This window comes from Diadema antillarum, unplaced genomic scaffold (genome assembly GCF_040938485.1).
Source record: "Diadema antillarum isolate AM-2024a unplaced genomic scaffold, OU_Dant_1.0 seq00000682_RagTag, whole genome shotgun sequence".
NCBI classification, from domain to species: Eukaryota; Metazoa; Echinodermata; class Echinoidea; order Diadematoida; family Diadematidae; genus Diadema; species Diadema antillarum.
Genome location: NW_027271587.1, coordinates 2,236,232 through 2,249,131, shown reverse-complemented (window position 1 = coordinate 2,249,131; position 12,900 = coordinate 2,236,232). Strand labels below are relative to the sequence as shown.

The following is a 12,900-nucleotide window of genomic DNA, read 5'->3' as shown; positions in this document are numbered from 1 at the left end:
CCATACGATGTGTACAGTGTATTGTCTCTATAAAAAGGTGGGAAATCACTAACTTTCCTCCTGAAACAGGATAATACTTCATGTAATTCTCTATTTCATCATGGAAGGTAGCAGTCCCTATTGGTGCTCTTTGAAGGTGGCATCCCTTATTGGTGCTCTTTGAAGGTGGCAGCCCTCATTGGTGCCCTTTGAAGGTGGCAGCCCTCATAGGTGCTCTTTGACGGTGGCAGCCCTTGTTGGCCCTCATGGAAGGCGGCATCCCTTATCAGTGCTCTTTGAAGGTGGCAGCCCTTATTGGTGCCCTTTGAATGTATCCTGCCTTATTGGTGCTCGTTGAAGGTGGCATCCCTTATTGGTGCTCTTTGAAGGTGGCAGCCCTTATTGGTGCCCTTTGAAGGCGGCAGCCCTCAGTGCTCTTTGAAGGTGGCAGCCCTTATTGGCATTCTGTGAAGGTGGCAGCCCTTATCGGTGCCCTTTGAATGTATCCTGCCTTATTGGTGCTCTTTGAAGGTGGTGGCAGCCCTTATTGGTGCCCTTTGAAGGCGGCAGCCCTTATTGGTGCTCTTTGAAGGTGGCAACTCTTTGAAGGTGGCACCCCTTATTGGCACTCTTTGAAGGTAGCAGCCCTCAGTGCTCTTTGAAGGTACAGTGTACCTTGTTGGTACCCTTTGAAGGTGGCAGCCCTTATTGGTGCTCTTTGAAAGTAGTAGCCCTTATTGGTGCTCTTTGAAGGTGGCAGCCCTTATTGGTGCTCTTTGAAAGTAGCAGCCCTTATTGGCGCTCTTTGAAGGTGGCAGCCCTTAATGGTGCTCTTTGAAGGTGGCAGCTCTCAGTGGTTATTGAAGGTGGCAGCCTTTGTTGGCACTCTGAAAATTTTAACCCTAAAGTGGTGTAAGGTACATGTAGCAAGCCTTATTGGAGTTCTCTAGAGGTAGTAGGCCTTACTGGTGCTCTTCAAAGGTACAATAGTAGCCCTTTTTGGTATTTAAGCTACATGTAGAAGCAGATAGCAGCCATTAGTAATGCTCTTAGAAGATACTAGTCTTTAGCACTCGGTGCTCTTTGGAAGAAGGAGCCCTTATTGGCGTTCTTTGGTGTAGCAGCCCTATCTAGTACTCCTTGAAGGTAGCAGCCATTACTAGTATTGAACTAGAATAGAGCCATGTGAATGTACTTAGCATTACCTTGAGTATCTTGACATTAGCTAGCCAATGAATGCAAATAAAATTTAGAAGTCTCAAAAAAGAATGGAGCACCACTGTCACTAAACATGACAGCTCATGACCAACCATTTCACATATGGCATCAATTTCCCAAATGAATAATCCCCTATATCATAGAGCAAATTAAAAGCCACTGTACTTCATAGAACATCAAGCTATAAAGCACAGTATGCAAGAAGCGATCTTTAAACCTTAATCAAAGAATCTATTCTGGAATAAAATTCTTTGATCCATTCTGGACAAAATTCTTATAGATACCATACATTCAAAGGAAGGTTTTGCATTAAAAAATAACAAGGAAAAGTAGAAATTACGCGGTGCGTAATATATGGGTAATTCCATGGGGTTGGGACTGAAATTGTGACATACAAGTTGAAAATTCAAGTTGGGTAAATTGAAATTTCCTTTTCCCCCCTGATTTGTTACTCCCATTCTTCAACATATTCCACTAGAAATCTGTTTATTACTTCGCACACTTTCAGTCAGCATGGGTATACAGGTATGGCAAAATACCTATGTTACACGGACTTCATTTGTTGACATCCTTCATCATTTTGTGTTCTGAAATGATAACAATGAACACATCCACGTTTTTTTCGTCCATAGCACATCAACATGTTATTTAACAGGCGCATGAGATCATTACTAGTAAGATTGTATGTTCTGATGTCAACTGCAAGCCACTTTTATTAACATGTTTTTTTCTACAAACCATTAACAATTTCAATCAAAGGTTTAACTTTTTCATCAAGAGTGACACAATGACAATATTCTTAAAAGCACCACAATTAAAGCAAGTGATTTGTATGGGTATTCAAGTGAAAACATGATTTTATTGTTATAATCAGGGGTTTTCAGACAACAACCTCGCCCACGGTGTACTACCTATGTTACACGGACAGTATGTCTTTGTAACATAGGTACACTACGACATATCAACTGATTTCCTTTATTGTGGTGTGAGATGTTAAAACCTACACATATAGACTTTATGTATGTTCCCACAAATAACACTATTGTAACAGTTCTTTGGAATTATATTTACTGCACACCTGTGGAACAATACCTATGTTACACAGACTTCAATTCTTTGTAACTCTGATATGAAAGAAGGCAGACTTAATCAGAAGAAGAAGAAGAAAGTGTAGCTTTACACAATTTGACCTAATATACACTAACAACATCATCAACTAGTTGTCAACTAACTAAGAAAACTAATAAAGAGAAATCAGACAAGTCTTCTTGTCTTCTCCATGTTCTTTGTTTGAAATTAATTTCTGCTCTTTTGTCCAATGTTCATTTAGCCCTCGATTTTTGTTTTTCTTCTGTTCATTTTCCCTCTGTGCAGTTTTCTTCTTGTCTAGTTTGTTACATTCACTCTTCTTGGGTGTTGCTTTGTCAGCTTCCTCTCTGTTTGTGGATTGCTGTGGATGTGTCCTTTTCACTCTTTCATGTAGTTTAACACGTAGCGGTGGTAGAGGAGGAGCCATGGCAGATTCATCAACAAACTGAACAAAAGGTGTAAAGAGAAATAGAATAAAAAAATTAAAAGAAAATTTTTGTCGGGGTTGACTATATATTCCTGTTGATGTATCTGTGTGTTTATGAATGGAATTAAATAATTTTAACAATTTTGCTTACATTTCTACCTCTTGGCATACCCATTAGCTGGAGTTCCATGTGTACCTCCCACCAAAATTGAAAAAAAAAATTGGTTATGCTTAAAATGATGTAAATATTAATAATAATAATATAGCATGTAAAACACAGGAAAATATCATTTTCATACTCTATGCTAAAAACTTGTTTTCAGATGCAAGCTACACTGTAGGAAGGGCAGGTCGCTGCCCCAAGTGTCCTAGCTAAGGTTAGGGCTAGGGTCAGGGTTACGGTTACGGTTATGGTTCTTAATAGACTCCCAAAATAATACTAGGCCCTATTTTATATTCATCCCCCATCGAAATTGTTGCCCTCTTTTTGAATGATAGTGTAAAGCAATAATAGTCCAATTTTGATTGGGGTTCATAATTTTATTGAAGCCTTTCCTACCCACTACCCACCCAAACTGAATAGGACACTGGCATTTTAGTTTTGAGACTTCACACGTGGGTGAACATGGAATGGAAATGGTGAATCCTTGTGAAATGTTAACAACTTCATCAGAGCATCTAACAGGTCAGTGAAATCTTGGAAGGAAAACATTGACATTTTCGAAGTACATCTGTTAAAGAGAAAGAATTTCACAGCTCCTAGTTCCCTCAATATCACCAGCAAAATAAGGCAAACTCTATTTCTCTAGTTCAGATGCAGTCTGGACATCTACGTTTTCCAACTAGTATATAGTGATTAATACTAACTCTAGCACGTCTACCTTGGTAGATACCTAATGACAAAAGGGTCCAAAAATTCAAAACAATCGGGAGGTAAAACAATTTTATATTGCAGTGAAGATACCCTGATATACTTTTGTATGGTTTTCTAAGAGAGGAATATATGCTCCTTTTGCAGAGACCGGCATGGACGGAAAATTTGGCAATCAAAATTATGAACATGAACCTGTAACAAATATCTCAGTATGTGGGACTACAGTATCATCGTCCACAGTATTTTTGGCCAGTTCAGAGGTTTAGATGTCGTTTTTTTCCTCTAATAGAGTTACAGAATATGACAAATGTTATTATTTTCGTAAAATAGCGTAAAAGCTTACCAATTGACATCAGAAACATTAAAACTCCTGTACCTACGTTACATGGACAACGGCAGAAAAACAGATCTTGCGCTGTCCAGGTAGGTGTATATTGGCTGTGAGTAGTTTTTCTGCCATTGGGGGAGGACTGCTAGTGACATGAATACGATTGCTGAAGTTAGTAGCTCTTCTTTTTATCGTGAGAGCGTCTTTCCTTACCTACGTTACACGAAGAGGCCGGACATCGCACTGAAGTACAGTGATATGTTCCGTATTTTCTCGTTTATTTGGAGGATTTTGATGCTAATTTTTGGATAAGAATACTCCTGAAATATAAATCTCATTATAGAAATAAAGTTTCTGATCATATTATGATTGGAAGTGTATGTAAAACCATGCTATACCTATGTTACAACAAAAATTGCCATGGACATCGTTTGTAACATAGGTATGAGGTTGCTTGAAGATGCTCTGGTGTTCTTATTTTGTTACAAATGCAAATGTGCCTTATAGTCTTTGTAGAAGTCACCTTGCCTCTCTTAATTATGATAGGCATAATGCTGAAAGGTTGTATATTCCTGTTTTACATTGCCATGAAAATGGCATATATTTATGTCACAACATAAACCACAAAAAACCATGGGACATCATTAGTGAAACAGTCATAGACAAAATACATTTGTACACAGGCTTGTTTTTTTTTCATCAAATAATTCTTCACACATTTCTCTCCAAGAATAACTGCAAACCACGGACAATTATTTGATAAATTTTTCAGAATATGACTTTTATTCCCTACACAACATGAAAATCTAGAGAAGACCCAACCCCATGGAATGACCCATATGTCCCCGCCGGAAGTAACATTTTGTAGCAAAATGTGCAATATAGGTAAAAAATCAAGGTCAAAGGTCAAAGAAGTCAAAGGTCAAAATTCTGTGTAAAAGTTTTGAAGCCCTCACCTAGTGCCATCACATAAAGCAAACGGAATCGAAATCGGGTTAGAAATGGCGAAGGAGTAGCATTTTGTGGCAAAATGTACAATATAGGTCAAAAATCAAGGTCAAAGGTCAAAGAAGGCAAAGGTCAAAATTCTGTGTAGAAGTTTTGAAGCCCTCACCTAGTGCCATCACATAAAGCAAACGGAATCGAAATCGGGTTAGAAATGGCGAAGGAGTAGCATTTTCTAGCAAAATGTACAATATAGGTCAAAAATCATGGTCAAAGGTCAAAGAAGGCAAAGGTCAAAATTCTGTGTAGAAGTTTTGAAGCCCTCACCTAGTGCCATCACATAAAGCAAACGGAATCGAAATCGGGTTAGAAATGGCGAAGGAGTAGCATTTTGTAGCAAAATGTACAATATAGGTCAAAAATCAAGGTCAAAGGTCAAAGAAGTCAAAGGTCAAAATTCTGTGTAGAAGTTTTGAAGCCCTCACCTAGTGCCATCATATAAAGCAAACGGAATCGAAATCGGGTTAGAAATGGCGAAGGAGTAGCATTTTGTAGCAAAATGTACAATATAGGTCAAAGGTCAAGGTCAAAGGTCACGACTGGAATTCTGTGTAGAAGTTTCAAAGCTCCCATGTAGTGCTATCATATAAAGCAAACAGAATCAAAATTGGCTCATAAATGACAGAGAAGTAGCAAATTGAAGATTTTGATCACACACGGACGCACACACGGACACACGGACGGACACACGTACGGACACACGTACGGAGCCCGTTTCATAGTCCCCTGCTCGAACTCGTTCGGCGGGGACAAAAAGAGGATTAAACACATGCATGTTGGGGGGGGGGGGAGGAGAAGGAAAGGGGGAGGGAGGGGATTAAACAAGGTCCTTTAAGCTGCATGACAGCATGATACCTTCCTATTTTCCCAAACCATCTTCGCCATGATATCAACCCCATTCCACCACTTCCCCTCTAAGCTTCCTGTGGCACAGGCTCTATCCGACCATTGTTTTCCCCTCTTTCACATCCTGTCAGGATACCAACCTACAGTGACACTGCTGATTTGGGCTAAAGAGAGAGCACGCTAGCACCAGACTCTCCCTCGTACTGTGCAATTTACCCTTTCCTGTTGTGTCTACAAACTGTGATCACATTTCCCTACTCATCTTCACTACACTAAAAAAATACTCCTTGATCACCATACCTCCTTACATCACGTATATTATTACAAAAAAACAACAACAGGTATATTATTTACCGTAAATAAAACCAACCAAACAAATGAGAATAATTCCTGATTTGTAATTCAACATGGCAAAATTTGTGTTTCTGGAGCTTGGCACTGAAGTAGAGTTTTTATCATTTGAACAAACCCAAAATTTAGTATCAAAACCACCCTTTTGTGCAGAAGCATAGAACACATTATTCATTGGTTGCCTTTCTCTATTTGTTTGGGTGCCCTTGCAAAATCACATTATTATGATCTTCAATGTCAACAGCATTCAATGTAGCAGAAAAAATCTTTACAGAGTACTTTAATGTATTTCAAAATGTCCCTTCGTTATTGCACTGTCAACCACATTTTGGCATAGAAGCTTGCCTGAGCAATTTCAAAACAACACAGCGCAGAAAATGTTGATAGGACACTAATTTGGCATCACCAGTGGGTACTCAGGTGCCATGTGGATGAGAGCTAATAACCCATGCTGTTTATATTTGGCTGTCAGGCAGAATGCTTTCCATACAAATACCCATCATAAATTGGATGCCTCCGTATCTCCTGGTGACGCAAATCACAACTACAATGGCTTCTCTTCTGAGGGGAAGCCATTAAATGGTTATTAAGTCAGGTTCACTTCAGACACAATTCCCATCAGGTGATCCCTCACATGACACTGTGTACTGCACTGGTAAGCCCGGGCCTGGTGTCGGTAATGGGGGAGCTTGCAATGATGCATGGTTAATGCTCAGATACCAGGCCCCATGGGAAAATTAATTGGAAGGAAATCCACAGGCTGAGATCACAGGGAGAGTGTGACACAGGAGTGGCGAACTGAAGTATTTGCTTAGCCTACCTGTGGTGGTGGGGGGGGGGGGGGGGGGGGGACAAGTCCTCACCAACAACCTATCAAGGGAAACATATCCTGCTTTGCATGGTACCTTGTTTTATCCACAACATCTGACACAGTCTACTACTGGTTAAGAGTATTTAACAGGGTTCCAATGCAGTCAGCTACAGCAAACACACGAAGATCACTGAATACAATGTTCATTTACAAGCCTTAAATCAATCATTTCACTCCACTTTGATTTCTTTATTTGTATGGAAAGATTCAACACAGCTTTCCTCCAGCATTTTTTTGGTTAGGCTGGACTGCATGCTCCATTAAGAGGGTACAGTTGTATGTGGCTGTAAGATTTAGCCAATGTTTCAAAGACTACACAGGTAGGCCTACACCTTTTTAAAACCAATTAACACTATCAGCAAAAGGCATTAAACTGTCCAACATTCATGATCATGTGCTTTAATACCATGAGGTATACAGTTTCTAACATTACAATACTTTTCATATTATTGCTGAGTAATCCCGAGGTAACTGGGAGCTTGCCAAAATCTGAGAGGTCAAATTCTTGGCGGTGCAGAAACTCTCAGTCATCAGTCGCCTATGTGTAAAGGGACTGCATTTGTGTTCACTTTTTTTTTCCCCTGATGCAGCACAAAAGTTTTTTTCTAAACAATTCTAAGTGCTATTTGAGGTAATAGACTATACAGCCAGCAGTTGGCTTTGTTACCATACTAATATTGTCAATACTACCACGTCTCATCAAAGCAAAAAATACAATACTCTAATTTAATACTGTCTGTGTGTGCACAATGCATCCCTTATTGTTTTGTTTCTTAGGTAACCATGACGACAGATGGTATAATACTTACATGACTGTTACTGACGTCCAGCATTTCTTCATGGCTCTTTCCCTGCAAAAGGAACAAAAAAGACAGCAACGTATTTGTAAAACAGCCTGCATTGTTGAGCACTTGTAAACAAACAAAGAACTAAAATCAGCACCAGCTCACAAACATGGTTGTGTGGTGGATCCAAACAATCAAAGATGACTGCATACTTGTCGAAATTTTTGTGGTTTATTAACCCGTTGAGGACAAGTCCCGATTATACTCCGGCAGGTGTCTGTGGGAAATGAGTGTTGTAGCAAAATAAGCCTGTCCTCAACCGGTTAACACGCAAGATCTGACACACATATGTATGTACTTGGATTCAATGAATGCCGAATGATATGTGAAATACTCAGCAACAGTTTGTGGAAAATCAGGCTATCCATTCAACAATATATCATGTTACAATAGTAGAATGATACCAAAAAGAACTCATACAAATTCCCTTTTTATGGGCAGCCTGAGAAGGGTATCTATGACCTACAATATGCAGCTCCTTTAGTAGGCATGGAAAACTGCAGTGTGGTATATGTCTCTAGTATCTCAGTAATAGATCAAGGAACTTTGTATTTTTCATGCAACAAGAAAAAATAATAATGCAGCCCTACTGAGATAAAAACGAAATATAAAGAAAAAAATTTTCACTCCAGAGATAAAGACATTATCATTATCAAATTGAAAAAGGTAATTTGCAATGGTCCCTCTTATCTTTTTCCCCCTTAGACCTATTACAGCAGGCATATATTCACTCATTACTCCAAGCTACGTATGAACCAATAGCTGCTGTGTATGCAGCCGGACAGCTAGTACAGAATACACAATGACAGTGTGGATATTGTCACAGCCCTGAGCTGAGCAGCCTGTCCACAGGGGAGGCTGCCATTTAAAACAGGTGGCCTCAAAGATTGAAGGTGTGACTGTGTTTATGTGATGGAATTACTCACAGCAGACTTTTAAAGACCAGCGAAAAGACGGATGTCTGTAGTTATAGCACACAATAAATATCATCAATATCAAATCCCACATTGCAATCATACAATGAAGTCTTTTTTTACTCGTTGTTTGGTGAATACCTGCTGCTTTGCCTTTGTATAAACAGTGAATGGTTAACCCGCTCATTGATATCACCTCAAAAAGCTGCTGACACCATTTACAATCAAGCTGTTGATTAGAAACTTCTTCTACATGTAGGTCAATTCTGCTTCATATCTTCTCTACTGCTCTTTAAGGGTGCACATGTTCTGCTGAGCCCTTCACTAGGTGTTGATTCTGTTCTCTAGTGAACAGTGAAGTGGGGTTCTATGTGAAGTGCAAACTGTAGCTGTAGGCTCTCTCACACAAGGGACTTCTATTTCATGCCATATGTTAGATTTGGAAATCCATCAGCGAAAAGAGGGAGAGAGGGAACACGAAAAATATAATCTTAAAAAATACAGATGTCTTTGTGTCAAATCTGTCTGATAATATTGAAGCAGTCATCCTGCATTACAATTGTATATCATTTTGAGATGATTATTTTTATTTGTTTTTTACACCCTAAGGGGATTTATTACATCGAGTGATTTTGTAACAAAGATTAAACTTATTTTTCTTTTCAAAAAGAAGTTACTGATGCTGTAACACATATGCCTCTTTTATACTGAATTGGGTGAGCAAACTCCTGTAAAGATTTCAGTCATTTTGACAGATATTTTGTTAGTCAAGGATGAATTGAAGTTGAACAAGATTGTCAATTACTTTATTCAATTTCCAATTACAGGTTCAATTCATTTAAATACAAAATGTGCATGTGTTCTGAAACTCACAAAGGACATTGATATTTTAGTAATTATATTGTACATTCTCATTCGGAAGAAAATATGAGTTTTGAATAAAAATCAAGGAAGGGAAAAAAATCATGGTCCACTATGATACTCGTGTGACATACTATCAACATATTTCATGATGAAGATAAAACTAAAAGAATGATTTGATCATTACTGTTTCTGTTTAGACAAATATCAACATTCACATACATATTTAGTAGGGCCTATCATTCAACAGCTGATTTTTCTTTTTTTCTTTTTTCTTTTTTTTTTTTTTTTTTTGGGGGGGGGGGGAATTTATTATCTTTTTTTTTTTAGTGATCACATCAACATACTGGAAAAGGAGGCAAGCACATAGGCCCTAAAGTGGTTTGCCCAAAATCACATCAAACTTTTAAATACCACTTGGTAGTTGGACACACACACATTGTACCATGGAAATATGGTTATTATATTATAATACCAGTAATATCCCTGGATGATATGCACAGCTGCCAACAGCTTTTCGCTCCATTGGTAATAAAATTTACCAACAAGCTCTAGACCCCCTATCCCTGAAATTCTGTGTTTTACAGCAATTAATGTTCCAAGAGTGTCAAGCTTGGTCTAGTTCCAAGTGGATAAAGACATTATGTGCTCAGTATTGAAGTAGGGTTCTAATTAATGGCGACATACATTCTTCCATTTCCCATGATCACCTTTTCCAATCAATCCAACATTTACAATAGTAAAAAAATACTGGTACATTGATATTTACTCTTTGACTTCAATACGATAAGTTGTTTTTTTAAAGGCAAACAATAATTTGATTTTTAAGAAGATACCAGCTAGCGGTTCCAACCTTGAAGTAACTCTTCCATTTGCATTTCTCCTTTTTGAGGTTTATTAGGTTAACTGTACACAGTTCTACTATTTTGTGAAGAATTTATTTGCACTACATAGGACTAATGTTGTTAGACTCTAGTTAGGTGATACCGGTAGGTCAACTGTGTAATCGTACATTACTAATGGTGTATATGGGGATTATGGCCACATTTGGTAGCGGGCAAGCAGACCGAGACTCTAGTAATTTTACATGTAGTCATGGCAGTACAAGCTAGTTAAAAAATGGTCCCACATCAAATGTTGATTCTGCGCGTACAGCAGAAGCATTATTACTGGAGTGGTCGTGCAACTCCTGGTACCGACAGGTAGGTAGCACTCAAACTCTGCCCTGGGTTGGCTGGCTGGTGAGCCGATGAGGATGAGGTACGCTAAACACAACGGTGATCCCGTTTTCCGGTGCAGGTTTATACACATTCCACAGGCCACAATGACCCACCAAGCCAAGTAATAGCGAACTCTTTAATATGCACCTTCTAAATTAGAAAAATAATATGAAATATCATACCTCCGCAAGCTGCTTGACTGGCACTTTTTGCCACGGGTCCGCTAGCTGGTGTAGCGGCATCTTGGAATGGAGTCCTAGGAAAATTTTGTGAGATGGTATTTACGTCCGGGGAGAAGGTGGTGTCAACGACTTTTCGGGTTATGATTTCGCATGCATGGCACAGATCACACACACCGTTATAATAGGCTGACTTTATGGCTATCTATCGCTCTCGCTAGAATGCCCGTGCTTGCCGTGCCGATCTCGCTCTCTTCGGCCTGGTAGCGCGCTGACTGGTATCACACCCGTAGCCTCTTCACTCACTGCGCTCCACAAAATGGACGACTTATGCATGGTTTGTGGGGACAAAAGGTGGCGGTATACTATCTCTTTCGAAACAGAAGAGAATCACAAGAGCACTGCTATCTGCTTCTCGACTACTAACTTGTTACATCAAAAATGCCCGAAGCTAACAAAAGACGTGAAATAACAGTTTGTGTGCAAAAACAAACAAACAAACAAACAAAAACGAAACAAAATAATAAAACAAACAAGCAAACAAGCCAAAACCATTTTGCCTTGAGAGTTTCTGGTTAAAACTACTGTTGGCAGAGGTGACTCCAAAACAGTACTTGTCACGTCTTTTGAAGATACCGAGACCCATATAATAGTTTTAACCAGAAGCTATTTCTTTTATATTTGGGATCAAAAATTTAAACAAAGAAGGAGAAAATATGAGGCAAGAATTCGTGGATGCGATGTTACGAAGGGATCCTATGCTACAATGACCATATGAAGCAGGGCGCGATTATATTATGTCACAACTATTGTTTTATTTGTGCCATTTTATTTTCATTAAATTGATTTCGTGACCGACGAAGCAGCGCGTAATGTCAGAATTGCTTTGTGATATCACAATGTTTTAATTGTTAGAAATTGTTGTACATTTAACATTGACATTCGAAATAGCGGGTGATGTCAGAATTTATTTGTGATATCGCAATTGCCTTGCAACGTCATTTCATAAATAGTACAAGACTAAAATGGAAATGCGGTCAAAAGCAGAGACGTCATTTTATCCAAAATATTATAATGTTTAGCATGAAGCAGTATTGAATATATTGTAGTTGATTCATAGGAGACTCTTTCAATTTCCTAAAGGCACATATTCTTACCACCTCCTCCACTGCCCAATAATGATTGTGATTTTGAAAAAATCTATCTCAAACTACCATTGCGGTAGTCTGAATTATTTTTGAAGGTCAGAGTGACTCAACATAGTAAAAACATGATGTTTTCATTTCTGCAAAAGGTTGCTTAAAAATATATGTACAGTCTGTATATAATTTCTTATCGCTGCATGTAGGCCTATAAAAACAGTACTTCATAATAAGGTAAACCCAATATCTTTTGTGAGTTCAGGTATAGCACACCCCTTTTTTGGCACATTTGAATACTTTTAAAAAATGATGAATTAGATTAGCATCATTCACTCATAATTATTGATTGATTGATTGATTTTATTTCTGAATTTCTTTTTCATACATAGGTGTAATACAAAGTCAACTGAAAGAATTGATTGAATACAATTATATTGTTCAAATCTATCAATTGAAGCAGATATGACTGATTCGATCAAAATAAAATGTCCGACATTATTCCATAACAATGCAAAATGAAAACGAGCAGGTGTTATTTTATGCATTTATGCAAACATATACCTGCCGTTCAAAAGACAAATTAAGCAACTTTAAATATAACAGATCGAACATGCAAGGAGACCATCATTATTTATGCAAAGCAAACGCTTGACGAGGGTAATGGCTTCGGAAATAATTGTCCAAACAATACGACATATTAATGGATGTATACTCAAGTCACCAATCACTCACTATAGGTGGAGATGAAGAG

The 12,900-nt window shown here is 38.4% G+C and overlaps 1 protein-coding gene across 1 annotated transcript in view; it reads right to left on the bottom strand.

The window, feature by feature from the left end:
* LOC139737141 (ribosomal protein S6 kinase 2 beta-like) overlaps positions 1-11,232 on the bottom strand; it is a 115,309-nt gene extending 104,077 nt beyond the window's left edge. The window contains exons 1-2 of the mRNA XM_071647819.1: positions 11,011-11,232; positions 7,798-7,839 (exon numbers count right to left, since the gene is read on the bottom strand). Coding sequence (XP_071503920.1) covers positions 7,798-7,839; positions 11,011-11,070 — 102 coding nt within the window. The 5' untranslated portion in view covers positions 11,071-11,232. The remainder of the gene's footprint in view (positions 1-7,797; positions 7,840-11,010) is intronic.
* Positions 11,233-12,900: the final 1,668 nt, after the last annotated feature.